This window comes from Calidris pugnax, unplaced genomic scaffold (assembly GCF_001431845.1).
Source record: "Calidris pugnax isolate Ruff unplaced genomic scaffold, ASM143184v1 scaffold70, whole genome shotgun sequence".
Taxonomy (NCBI): Eukaryota; Metazoa; Chordata; class Aves; order Charadriiformes; family Scolopacidae; genus Calidris; species Calidris pugnax.
The window spans coordinates 1722217-1736281 of NW_015090862.1; the positions used below are offsets into that span (position 1 = coordinate 1722217).

At 38.4% G+C, this 14065-nt stretch overlaps 2 protein-coding genes across 2 annotated transcripts in view; both read left to right on the forward strand.

Moving 5' to 3' along the window:
- Window positions 1–14059, forward strand: part of TBC1D2B (TBC1 domain family member 2B) — a 31949-nt gene extending 17890 nt beyond the window's left edge. Inside the window, exons 6-13 of the mRNA XM_014944455.1 lie at window positions 1190–1582; window positions 2846–2956; window positions 4394–4587; window positions 5120–5614; window positions 7410–7527; window positions 8176–8361; window positions 9169–9290; window positions 12219–14059. Of these exons, the coding sequence (XP_014799941.1) occupies window positions 1190–1582; window positions 2846–2956; window positions 4394–4587; window positions 5120–5614; window positions 7410–7527; window positions 8176–8361; window positions 9169–9290; window positions 12219–12414 (1815 nt within the window). The 3' untranslated portion in view covers window positions 12415–14059. The remainder of the gene's footprint in view (window positions 1–1189; window positions 1583–2845; window positions 2957–4393; window positions 4588–5119; window positions 5615–7409; window positions 7528–8175; window positions 8362–9168; window positions 9291–12218) is intronic.
- Window positions 12376–14065, forward strand: part of DAPK2 (death-associated protein kinase 2) — a 66769-nt gene continuing 65079 nt past the window's right edge. Inside the window, exon 1 of the mRNA XM_014944457.1 lies at window positions 12376–12454. Coding sequence (XP_014799943.1) covers window positions 12398–12454 — 57 coding nt within the window. The 5' untranslated portion in view covers window positions 12376–12397. The remainder of the gene's footprint in view (window positions 12455–14065) is intronic.

The window sequence follows — 14065 nt, forward strand, 5'->3', positions numbered from 1 at the left end:
TCGTGGCCATCTATCTGTGTTAAAAGCTGGTTGTTTGTCATAAAATAATGGTGCTAAATAAACATTTGTTTACAAGAAGTGTTGAAACAAGAAAGACAGAATTTTGCATCTGTTGGAGGTTGCATCCCTGACCAACACTCTCATTTGCACAGTGTTTATTAACTCGGTGTGTATAGCTTTCTAATTGTCTGAGGCTACCTTCCTCAGTGTCTGTCAGGATCCCAGCAGATAATCACAGCTACTCTCACCATTAGTACATATAATTCCTGAGGAACTTCTCCTTTCAAGTAATTTTTTATTTAGCAGGGTTTTTTCTTCCTCTAATTCTGGAGGAGAAGGTGGGAGAATAGGGACTGATCTCTCTCTCTTTCTCTTCCCCTGCCCATTCCCTCCCTCTCCTTTATTTTTTCTGTTTTATTAACTACATCATCACAAACGGTTTTGCAAATGATAGGCCTAACCATAAATCTATGTACGTAGTACTGCCTTCATACAGCGTTCTTGCCTGTATAACTCAGATTTACTAAATAGCTTGGCTTTATCTAAAAGAATTTCTAAAAATCCATGGCTCAGTCTAGGTGTGTCTTTATGATTTTCCAAGTCTTGATACATTATTGAACCTTACTTCACTTGGCTTAATTCAGTGGCAAGATTTTCTAAACAACCCTCCAAAGACTTACATTTCAGCAAAGCAGCGTGTATTATTTTTTTTCTCCTTTTATTTTCTCTGTTTCTGTTAGGGAGGAGAGCAGTGAGATATTCTTCCCTTTGTCATTCTGTAATGTTCACCTTAATTATTTTTTTTGCTTTCCTGTCTATCTGCTTACACCAGGGCTTCTCACAAGTTAGCCTTTTTTAGCTCCCAAATTACTCCTGGGCCACATCTGTCAACTGCTCTTCCCAAAACTGTTGTAGCCTTTCTAGTCAGGATCCTTAGCTCAGGGAACGATATCTAAGCCATCCATACAGGCCAGTCATTGTAAGGTGTTAGCCTCCTAGAAATCATACCACGTGTTTCCTTTTTTCCTTAAAACACCCCTATGAAATCCTTTATAAGCTGCTAATTCAGATACAGATTTCATTCCAAACCTTTCTTTTGCTTGATGTTAGATTTCTAAGTTATAAGACTTTAAAACTTCATTACAATCTTTTTTGTTGTTTCATTTGTTTGTTTTTTTTTAATTCTCAGGAACTCGTGCGACTTCTGCAGCAAACTGTCCGATCTTCCCAATATGATAAATATTTTGCGAGCCGGCTTTGTGAGGGGGTTCCCAAAGACAAATTAGAGCTGTTGCACCAAAAAGATGACCAGATTTTGGGTCTCAACAACCAGCTAGAAAAGTTAAATCTGGAAAAAGACAGTCTCCAGCAGGAAGTAAAGAATCTGAAATGTAAAGTTGGAGAACTCAATGAGCGGCTGGGTATGTTGATGGAAACTATCCAAGCTAAAGATGAAGTGATCATGAAACTCTCTCGTCAGCTCAGTGAATGTGAGGACAGTACATCCGCTCAGAGTGGAGCAGTAAATTCTTCCATGGCCACCTGTACAAATAAGGAACTACAGGAACTGGACAGACTAAAAGTAAGAGCAGTGTCTCCGTCTTGGTGGATAAAGGGGAATCTCTGCTCCCTGTAAAAACTCTTTTCTAGTCTGCTGTGCTGTGTGAGCAGGGCACTGCAGCAGTTCTCCACCATACTCATCAACTGAGGCTTTCTCTGCTTGGGATCTACACTTTGAACTGTTGCATGGCAATCTAAACGGGGCTTTTCTGTACTTTGAGCTGGTCTGTACATCTAGTACAGTGTCCCATGCTTTCAGTAATTTAATCATTGGTGTGGAGGAGGGATGATGTGAGAAGTAATGAAAGGGACAGGAAAAAGTAAGGGTGAGAGGAAAATATAAGCATGGAGGAAAAGAGCTAGAAAGCTTGCTGCCTTATTTTTATTCAAACAAACTTTTAGATATCAGAAGTGGAAACAAAGAGTGTGTGGAATGGCGAAGGGGTGGTCCGAGGAGAGAAAAAAGGAGGAGTACAAGAGCCTGTATTACTAATGCTGCTCCAGGTCTTATTAATGCATTATTATTTTTTCCCTCTAAGCTACTTCAGCAAATGTGTCGCAAGTTCTTAATGGAGTTACTGGAGTTACCCACTTTGCTCTAAACATGCGTTCTTCTTGTATTCCAAAACATATAAATGATGTATTCCAAATTGACTAACATGCCAAGGGATTTGGAATACAAGTTAGTATTAGTACTGGGAAGTTTTAGAAAATACAACTGAAGGTAGAAGTGTTGGCAGATAGGAGACCAAAGCTTGTAGATGCTGTGGAGTGTGGGAGTATTGTAATTGTTGGGTGGGTACCAACATTCCCTCATCCCACACCTCAGGTTTCAGAGGTGGTATTTGTACCCTGGAGCAGAGTGGATTAGGCGAGGAAGCTTAGCGTTAAGGGTTTATATCTTTTTGTATGCAGGTGGACATCACACTTTTACTTTATAAAAGGACTAGTGAGGGTAACCAAAACCCAAGGGGCGTTTGCCCCCACTTCTTGCGTTGCTTCTGGTGGCACCATGACCTCTCTGGGGTGTTTCTGTCCTGCTGCCCAGAATGCAGCCTGGCAGCTACCAGCACTGGAGGGGATGCATGTGAGGCACAGCACCACCCTGTTACACCCTTCTGCTCATGCTTGGCGTGTGTGTTTGACTTATGTGAAGATTAAAAATAATATTTGATTTGATACTGATACTTTTTTTAATGATAAGTATACTTTCTCTGGTAGGCCTTTGCTGTTTGTAAGATATTTTTATTAAAAATCCAGTTTGCTTTTTTCTTTTTATCAACAGGACAATCTCCAGGGTTATAAGACCCAGAATAAATTTTTAAATAAGGAGATTTTGGAACTTTCTGCTCTACGAAGAAATGCAGAAGCAAGAGAGAGAGAATGGCAGGCAAAGGTCAGAATAACACAGCCTGTTCTCATTTTTGCAATGTCTAGAGCGGTTTTCGAAAATCCAGTTGTAAACCTACTCGGGGAACATAACTGTAGAATTGAAATTACTTAAATTGAAATGACTGTAGGATTGAATAGACTTAAATGTATTAAATATGATAGCTTAAAAAAAAAATAATCCCCCAGCCCAGTCCTTTACAGACAAATCTTTCTGCATGGATTCTTGAAAGAAGTAATTGACTAAAATCATGTTAACCAGTGGAACTTTTTCATAACTTCGGAACAGTGGCATGTATATTTCTGAAAGCATTGTTTCCTCGGAACTAAGGCTGTAATAATTTTCTTGAGGTATGCAAAAGACAGGACGTGTAAGGATTTGGTATGTCTCTGAGCAGAGCTTTCACCTTCTGAGTGCAAAGGATGACTACGGTGTGGTGAATGTAACTGTGGAAATGTGTTTCTGTGTAGGTGAATTTGAGTGCAGAGAAGTGCAGTAGGACAAGGGGTAACAGTTTTAAACTAAAAAGAGGGTAGACTTAGACTAGATGGAAGGAAGAAACTTTTTACAATGAGGGTGGTGAAACAATGGCCCAGTTTGCCCAGGGAGGAGGTAGATGCCCCATCCCTGGAAACATTCCAGATCAGGTTGGACGGGGCTCTGAGCAACCTGGTCTGGTTGAAGATGTCCCTGCTTATGGCAGGGAGGTTGGACTAGATGACCTTTAAAGGTCCCTTCCAACCCAAACCATTCTAAGTTGTGGGTAAGTAACAAAGATTTCCATTGCTTGGGGCTAGGAAAACATGCACCTATCTGTAGGTAAGGCAAGATACCTGTAGCTGTGGTTTGGTAGGATTTGCTTCTGGTTTTTTTGGAAACAATGCACACAGCAGCCAGGTCTAAATGCTGTATTTCTGGCACGGAGGTGCATGTTTACAATTTCTACATCCTGGTACCCAACTCGTATTTTTAAAATTCCATTTAAGTTCTTTTTGTTCAAACATGCACAGGCTAAAGCTGTTCCTTTAAAAGTACAAAATGGTTGAGTTGTCCTTCATACGATGTAATGATAATTACAGCTTGCTCAGATTTTCTGCAAGTAAAAATATATGTGGTAGAAAGTCTCTGGTCTACTATTCTGCCTTAAAAGACTTCATGTAAAAAGCCACAAGCATCTGAGGTTTCTTTCTCAAGTATATGCAGCATATACAGAATTTTACAGTCATGTAATAAAATGTATATACAATTTTTACTTTTTACACATAAGTGGTGTTATATGTTTTTTGGTGCTACAAAAATGGCAAAGTAAAGCTGACTGCTCTTCACTTACAGGTTTCTAAGCAACATAAACTAGTAGAATAATATTGAACCAGATCTAAAAAAGAAGTGTAGCACAAAGTAGTTTTCTGAAGAATTAACGATATTATCTATTGTTTTCTGCAGTATACGAGCTTGGAAGCCAAACTCTGTCAGATAGAAAGTAAATATTTGATCTTGCTTCAAGAAATGAAAACTCCTGTTTGTTCTGAGGAGCAGAGTCCTGCTCGTGAGGTCATCACCCAGTTACTGGAAGATGCCTTGAAAGCAGAAAGTAGTGAACAACCAGAGCAAGCGTTTTTCAAACCACACCTGGTCAGGTAATTTGGTCCTATTAAAATAAACATTTTTCTGTCTTGGCCAGTGGGCGTGATTCTAACACTGGAAAACAGACAGTGGGGATATATTTGCTAGATTTGGGCTTTTTAGTGTATTTCCCTTCATGAATAACCTTCATCATGAGATCCTTTTGCCTGTATAAATACATTTATTGTTTTATTTGAGAGATTGTATAAAACTTAGACTCAAATGTTGCCATATAGCTGCTGAAGGTGAGCTATGGAAGAGACGGGATCACTTGAACTTGACCATGTTCTTAAATAAATTGCTTAGTCTGTGTAGTAGTATATACTGGAATACGGGCACAAAGTCTTTTGTCTATGCGATTATAAAAATAATTATTAAATAAAGGATATATTTTAGAAAAATGTTTAAATAATAATTGTTGAAACTTGAAAACTATGGGGAGTGGCTTGAGGGATATTTGAAGTAACTTTAGGATGGGAACTTGAGAGTTTCAGGGCTACTGAACACATTTTTTAAAGCCTTTTTTCTTTTTCCTTTCCATTTCAGTGAATATGATATATATGGTTTTCAGACAGTCCCAGAGGATGATGATGAGGAGAAACTAGTAGCAAAATCACGAGCTTTGGACCTGAGATCGCTTTCTCTCAGTGAAAATAGAGAGATCTCCACAGGGGTAAAATGGGAAAACTATCTTGCAAGCACAATGAATAGAGAGATGATACGCTGCGTAGAACTGAAGAACCTTATTCGATCTGGAATTCCACATGAACATCGTTCCAAGATGTGGAAGTGGTGTGTCAATCTCCATGTTAAAAAATTCAAGGACAGCACTGTTCCTGGGTACTTCCAAACCTTGCTTCAAAATGCTCTGGAAAAACAAAATCCTGCATCTAAACAAATTGAGTTGGATCTCTTGAGAACTTTGCCAAACAACAAACATTATTCCTCTCCAACATCCGAAGGGATCCAAAAGCTGCGAAATGTGCTGCTGGCATTTTCGTGGAGAAATCCTGATATAGGATATTGCCAAGGGCTCAACAGGTAAGGTTTTGCAAATCTTGAGTTATAAATATGCAGTGAAACAACTTAATAAGCCTTTCAACTCACATGTATAGCAACATGCTTTTGGACAGCAATTTACTTTATGGGTTGTATGTTCATAATTTATAATGTTTTAATAAATAGCAGTCAATTCTTAAAACAATAAAAAACATAAGACTTGGATCGTGAAACTTGTAAAATCACTGGAATTAACTGACATAAGAAATGGGCTACTTAAAGGTACCTTTGCAATGTCTTTGTGTCACTTGTAGGGGATCTTGCTTCTATATGCAATAATTTCTTCATTTTTGGGTTTTTTTTAAGCAAGCAGAAATAAACACATGGAAGCTTTTTGTACTGTTAAGGCCACAAATTTCAGCATTTCCCTCAGGGTGTCTTCAATCAGAATTGCAGTAATCAATTTAAGGATGATTACAAGCCGAAGAAAAATTAGAAGTCATTGGAATTGGTGTTTGCCAAAATAGTTTTGGTACTTTGAGATCAGTAGTAAAGGAAGGTTTTATTTGAAGGAAGCATTTTAGTCTAACGCCCCACCTCGTCCCCATGATACAGTACTATAGATGTCAATTTGTGCACTAATTTATGTACTAGAAGAGAGTAAAAGACTTTTAACTAGAGCAGTTTTGTCACTTGAAACTGCACTGAAGTAGTAGTAGACTAGAGGCAGTGAATAATGTAGTAGAGGTAGCGAGGTGGCAGCAGTAGTAGAGGTAGTAATAAGTATTCTTTTTGTGAGTATTCATCACTAGTGGTTGCATTCTGTAGGTAAGTCATAACTTTTCTAGTATTAATATTGTCACTGGCGTGTCACAAGATGTGTGAAGAGCCCAGCTGTTGGAGCCACATGTCTCTGGTGACTAGAAGGTGTTAGAAGTGCTTGCTAAATTTGAACTTTGTGTGTGGCATTATTTTCTCCTGGGACATTTTTGGGTTTATTTTTGTTTTTACTGTAAATAATTCTGCTTTTGGGATACTTGAAGAAGTTAAAAGCAAATTAAATATTTATTCCTTGCTTTAGTCATCTTAAGCTTTTAAATGTTGATCATCTTATTAAGCTGTGTAACATCACAAGCGGTTCATGTTCTATCACACTCCTCTTGCACACAGAAATAAGTTTACTTGGAGAATTATATTGGAAATAACCTTTCATATTCAAGCAACTATCAGCAACATGAAGTTGTTATCTTATTTTTTTCTTCATAATACTTGTTGGAAACAGGAAAAGCAGGAATGCTGCAGTTTAATCTTTGTTTTTTACTTCTCTAAGAAATTTTTAGAACAAGTTTAGTCTTTCAAAAATTTTAGGGCTTTTTCTTTTCCTTAAAAGGCGATAGTAGATAAACACAAAAGTGTTGCTTCCATTTATCTTAATGAATATAAACTTGCTAGAAAGGATTTTTCTAAATTTAGAACAGTTCTGTGTGAAATGCAAGAACCATCTGTTCTTTCTCCTCTTCAATAACGGAAGATGAAAGTCTGGGAATCGGAGCAGTAAATTTAGGACTTGGAAGCTTCTAATTATTTTGCCTTAATTCCTGGAAAAATGGCTTCTAGCAAATCACCGTTTTCTTATTTAACTGAATAAAAGTATTTGGCGTGGCTGAGAAGGGATCTCAGTGCCCCGTCTTAAACTTCATTGGCAGCTTTGCTGTTCAGTTCTCTCCTGCTAGTACATTTATCTCTGCTGAACAGAAACAAAGGCTTATTGTAATTGTTACTGGTACATTTTGTGATACTATAATAATATTTTTCTCCAAATAAACCCTATTTTCAGATTGGTAGCAATTGCACTTCTGTACTTGGAACAGGAAGATGCTTTTTGGTGTCTAGTAACAATAGTGGAAGTTTTCATGCCTCGTGACTATTATACTAAGACACTGTTAGGATCTCAGGTACGTGCTCTGCCAAAATAAAACCTGGTCCTGTAAACTGCACCTGGTCAAAAACCGTCCAACAGGTCTTTCTGGGGGATGTGCTGGGTTGACAGAGGTGAGTTCCAGGCATCGGGGCTCTTGTTTGGACAAGGACTCTAACACTGAAATTACTGTTCAGTGACTTGCTTGGAGCTCCCAGTCCTTAACCCCTCTTCTGATTATTAGTTTTACAACATTGACCGAACTGATTTATCGCTTCTTGCCTCAAAACTGGGGGGGTAGAGGGGTATGTGTGTGGGTTATGGGCTCTCCAGAAGAGAGGGGGTGAGCAGTATACGCTGTAGGACTCCTGCTTCCAGGTGATGCTCTGGTACGTGCTGCCTCCTCCCTCCAAGCCTTTCCCTGCCTGTTCTCTGCACCTATGGTAGGACCTCAACATCTGCATGTGAGACTGGGGGTGGACTGAGAAACAAGAGGTTGTGTCAGCAAGGATGGTGTGCGTTGGGGTGGCCACAGATGTTTTGGGTGGATGTCCTTAGGAGTGTTCAACTAGGCTGTCCTGGGTTTCCTGGTTAGCTCTTAGAAACCTGCACTTACAGATTGGCAACAGCCATTGGTATGTTGGAGAACATAGGAGCAATAATGTCCTCTTTGTCATCTCTTTAGGTTGATCAGCGAGTATTCAAGGATTTAATGAGTGAGAAGCTGCCGCGGCTGCATGCTCATTTTGAACAATACAAAGTTGACTACACTCTTATAACTTTCAACTGGTTTCTCGTGGTATTTGTGGACAGTGTGGTTAGCGACATCCTTTTTAAAATCTGGGACTCCTTCCTATACGAGGGACCAAAGGTGAACTGAATGAGCTAAGTTTTGTCAGTTGTTACCTGGTAACAAAATACGGTGGTGCCATTGAGTGCAGGGTGAAGGAAGGTTGTTTCACAAAAATCCTGTCAGTTAAAATTGCTGGTAAGAACAAAGGGAAGAAATGTGTATAAATAAGCAGTCAAAACATTTTCTATTTTATCTGTGCTCTGCAAATTAAAAGGTTGAGTTACATGGACGAATTCTAAATACTAAGTATGTTCATTTCACCAGTGACCATTTATTTTTTTTACTTTTTCAAAAGAAAGCTATAGACAGTGCTGTTTACTCCTAAATGCAGCTGTCAATCAGTTTTAAGTAATTATATCAAAATGAGAGCTACTTTTATAAAGAGGAAAGCTTAAGTGGAGGCAGAAGTTAAAAAGTATTGCAAAGATGTAAAAATTAGTTATAACCAAGCGCTAATATTTAGTTTGTCTCTGCAGCACTATTTGTTTTATTTCTGCAGACATTTAAAGTACAAGTGACAAAAATATGACTGTCTGTGCTCCTATCTCAAATTAAGGGGTGGGAATTTCATGTGTTTCATACTGGTTTTGGCAGCTTTTGGAAATGAGGGATGGGGCAGGGAAGGAAGATGGAAGAAGGTGTGATGAGAGAGCTCAGATGCAGCCCGTAGGCAGAGTAACACTTTTCCTTTGAGTTTATAATAGATAATGAGAATCAGTGCATTCTGTTCTTATAAAGAACATTGTGTGTTTTGTTTTTTTAATCAGGTAATATTCCGATTTGCCCTGGCACTTCGAACATTGTGTGTTTTGGTTTTTTAATCAGGTAATATTCCGATTTGCCCTGGCACTTTTTAAATACAAAGAAGAGGAGATCTTAAAACTTCAAGATTCGATGTCCATTTTCAAGTACCTTCGCTATTTCACACGCACTATACTCGATGCCAGGTGGGTATCTCAAACTTGCATGAAATAGAAAGGTTTGTAGGGGAGCATGAAAGAAAGCTGTTGTGGTTGGGTTGGTTTGGTTTTCACCGAGATCTTAATTTAGATGCAGAGCAACTGGAGATTAACTACTAAGATTTCTCATGAGCAGTTTTATATAGCAGAGACAAAAGCACACATGATAAATGCATAATTGTAAATTTTTAGGTATGTTTGAAATTACTTTGCCAGGTTGGTCTTGCTTAGCAGTTGTATCATGGTAGCAACACTTAATTTCAACCATAGATGAAGTCTCACCCCGCATTGCGGATACAGTTTATGTTGTAAAATATTAAGCAATAAATACAAACATATCCTGGCTCTAATATTAAAAATGTGACCCATGACCCAGTAGGTTTAGATCTCTTATGCATCATTAATGCATAGGCTAATGCCACGGAACTCCAGCTGATTTTAACACATACTTTGAAGCAGAGAGTAAATACAAATTAGATACTTACCTGTTCTCAGGCCTTGCACAGGAATTACAGTTTGTAAACTAGGGTCTAATGGTTTTAGGTTCCTAGTTTCAAGACTGTAGAGCAGCAGATCAGTCTTAAAAAGTCATATTGGGATTGGTTTAATGTCTGAAAATGTTTTGCACAGATAATAAATCTCACTGATTATGAATTTAGTACAAAATCCTGTCATGCAATCTGAGGTGTTTGGTTTTACCGTAACAAATTCCATATGAATTTAGGCTTGTACTTCAGCTTCTACTGCAAGAGCTACTTATTATTTTTACTTCCTGTGTTTCAGTTTTGATTGGAGAGAAGTTAAAACTGAATAATCTTACTCTCTGCTTAAAAAGGATTATTGGGAGTGATGCAGGGAGAATGTTCTGCAATAGATTTAAATGGTAAAAGTCTTGATAACAGATGTTGCTTCCGCTGCTGAAATCTCTCCAAAATCTCTCGAGGGGGAGTTACACGGTGCTTTGTATTTTAGCATTCCAACCTTAGATTTTAAAAGTGCTGGACAGTAGTTGTACTCAGCTGTTTGTGACCAAAATAAAAGCTGACTCCGATTCCAAATCTGGAAGTGATGAGAACTATGTACTTGATTTTGGGAAGAGGGTGCATGTATTTTGAATGGAAAACAATAAATAAAACAAACTTGTGGATATCTTATAATTGATAAATAGGCTATTTTATAGCTTATAATCAAATGTGTAATGTGTTGTACCAGTAGTACCACAGCAGCATCGCCAGAAGCTGGAGACTGCAAAAGAGAAGGGGGGAGAGGGAGAAGAAAAAAAAAAATATTAAAAATTAAATCTTTTTGATACTTCACCAGAGCTGCAGATTTGGCTTTCTCTTCCTCTTCCAGTTTTGTAACGGAAATGGTGTCTTGGCTCTCCTGCCTAAACTTTCTGGTGCTGAAATAAGCTACTTTAATGAATTCTTATATTGCTGGAAGAGATCTCAATTTATCGTTAACAAAATCACCTAATTGGGTATCTTTGGCAGGTGATAAGGTGAGTTTAGAACGCAGTGCATCAAATATACTTAAATACAAGTATACCCTGCATTGGTCAGCAAATGTGTTTTTGGAGGATTTTAAGTCAAAGACGAACGTAGTGGTGTAGTGCCACCTAGGGGATATAAATTTTGCCCGTGAAAACTGATAGGGCCTGATTCAAACCATCTGGTTTCTTAATGTACCATTTTTGTACAAGTTTTACAGCATCAAAATTTAAAAAAATACAAAAGGATGTGGAATGATGCCTTTCCTGATACGGATGTGATCTTGTTGTAGAGGAAAAACTCAGCTTATTTTTATGGAATTCATGGACATCCTGAATGTCTTAGAAAACTATTTTCCACAGATTTTCTAAGTTTAAGCTCTCTGGTGGAGAAAAATCTCTACAGACAGATGTAATTAGACTCTAGGTTCTAGGATGTCATAGTTAGATTTCTCTGTAGATGGAAGTTGTGTTCCATGGCATGTGCACAGGTAGCGAAGCTGTTGGAATACGTTCTTCTTATAAATAGCAGAAAATTGCTCATGTCCACTCAAAAATACAAACCTAGGGAGAGTTTAGCCTAAAATAAACTGTCCAAATATATTTTCTTAATATTTGCGTTCATCTGATAGTTAAACTAGCATAAGTTAAATTCCGGTTCCCCTTTTTCACTTAGTAAATAATGAGGTATTTTTTAGGTATAGGTCAACAGTAACAATGTAGTTAACTCGGTTTTTGGCAGATCAGTTACTAGTTTTGCTGCGACTGAAAGATAGTATGATGCAGTGTGACTCTGAAAGGGTGGTGGATACTCTTGAGGGGCTTTTCTGTGTGATCTCACCAGCTTGAGTTGACACCAGCTTGGAGATCTCTGGGCTCCAGCCAGCAGAGCCACTGAGCTTTCTCACTGTGGCGTACAGCTTGGCTGATACAATTTTGGATTATTCTTGTCTGTATTTGTCCTTATCTGGTCTCTTATACCACTTTGTTATCTTGGGTAACTTGAGCTGATTGTTCTGGGATTGAAAGAGCTCCAGTGAGTTACTCGAAGGAAGTGGCCCAGTCTGTAGCTGGGGAACTGGATGCACCCAGTGCTCAATCCAGCCACTGAGGCTCTGATCAGCCAAGTTCACATCTCCTGTTCCCTGTTGGCAAGGCTGTAATCACTGTAGTATTATTTAGAGTTTGCAGGTGGCTTTGCAAACTGTTGAGCATTTGGTAACACTTTATCACTTGAAATAACTTTGAAACTGAGCACTTTATAGAATTTTCTTGCAATACTGGTGACATCTGAGACCTGTCAGGTATGTGAAGGAGACCAGAGATAACAGCCATATACTAAATATTGATACAGATGAAGTTCAAAACTGATTTAAAAAAAACACCTAATACAAATTTTTGTCTTCTAATGCTGTTTAATCTTACAGGAAACTGACTGGTATTGCTTTTGGGGACCTGAATCCTTTTCCATTACGTCAGATCAGGAACCGGAGGACATACCACCTGGAGAAAGTGCGTCTTGAACTAACTGAACTAGAAGCCATTCGTGAGGATTTCCTGCGTGAACGAGACACGTGTGTAGAAAAAAGAGACCTTATTAGTGACGATGAGGAGGATAGTTGAAACTATTCAACATAAACTTTTCTTTGGGATTGTGACCAAAGTGAGTTAACCTCCAAAACACTTTATTAATCCTGTCAAACAGAATGTAAACGAGTTGCTTTTGGAAATATGCAGGACAGATTTCCAAACCCCAGCACTTTCAGAAATACTGCTTTCTATGGAGACCAAACACTTCTGTTTACATTTATGTTTGTGGAATTGTATGTAGAGCACTTAATATCTGTCTCAGTTTAGTCAAACAGCTGAATTGCCAGTTGTTTTCGCACAGTGCACTTAGTGCCTGTGTGTGAAACAGGAGTAAGAGAAGTCCACGCTGTGTTTACTACATTCCTTGCCATTCTGCGTTTTTGATGTCATCGTGGTTTTTGTAGCGCAGGTTCGGTGTGGGAGGACATCACATTTTTTGATTTCAGGTTGGTTCGATAAATGGCTTTCATCATGTTGTCCTTGAATAAAGTTGCCATTCTCCAGGTCACAAACTAGAAGAGTATGGAGTGAAGCACGGGAAGAACTTTTACATTCCTTTGTCTTTTCCTGAAGTGACGTGAAAGGAATCATCAAACAGAACACTTGAATATATGTACTTAAAGTAAAGGTAAAATCAGTACCTATTTGTGATTGAATGTTCAGTGTATGCTGAAACAGTAGTGTCAAATATCATTTATGCTTTTCTGGGCAGCTGTGTTGATAAAGAGTCTCGTTAATGCAAAGGGGTTTATAGATCAACTTCTGTTTAGTCACTTTTATTTCTATTCACTGTTTTTCATTGCAATGTCTCAAAAAAGCCACAACCAAAAACCAGCTATAATGGAAGAAGAATGGAAGCTTGCCACAGGAGTACCATGTTGTAGTACCTAATTAGTTGTGTATCTGTTGAAGGCTTTTTAAATTATCATTATTATTTTAATGCTTCTTCCTATTTAGGGCTTAAAATAAGATGAAGTCTTGATCCTTAAGAAGAAACATAGCATTCTTTTTGTGTGAATGTATAACTGTTGTACAATAGTGGTAGCGATAGGATTCCTAAACCAAATATTTATCAATCAATCAAAGGAGCCTAAAGGTCACAGCATGCACACAGGAATTGAAGATCCTTTTCCAGCAGAGAAATACAAGATTCTCTTGATGTGTTCAGCTTTGCTGTGGGTGTTGTGTGCACACCCTACAAGATGGCTGTAAGGAAACCTGTGGGGTGTTAGTGTTTCTGACCGTGGAAGTGTGACTGGAGGCCATTCTTTCTCATTTGGTGACTAGCAATACTCTTAAACGGTTCTGAGGATGAGGACGTTTTTTTTTTTTCTTGCTGGCTGTTCTCTGGACTTTTGCAATGTTCTTTCTCAAGCTGTTGAATCTTCAGAATGTTGGATTGACTTCAACGTTGTGTCTGGATGCATCATGATAAAACTAGCCTCCAAGTACGAGGCAGCAAATTGCTCAGCTCTGGGGAAGCGGTTAATTGGCAAAAACCAAAACTGGTGGTCAGGAGCGGTCAAGTGCATCAAGCTTCTACTCCATGTGTTTTCTTTTGGTTTTTCTGAGAACAAGTAGAACTTCTTTATCAGGTCTACTTCTGTAATTGTTTTAGATAACTTAAGTGTGTACAGGAAGAAACCCTGCTTCTATTTCACAGCACTTTTTTTTTTTTTTTTTT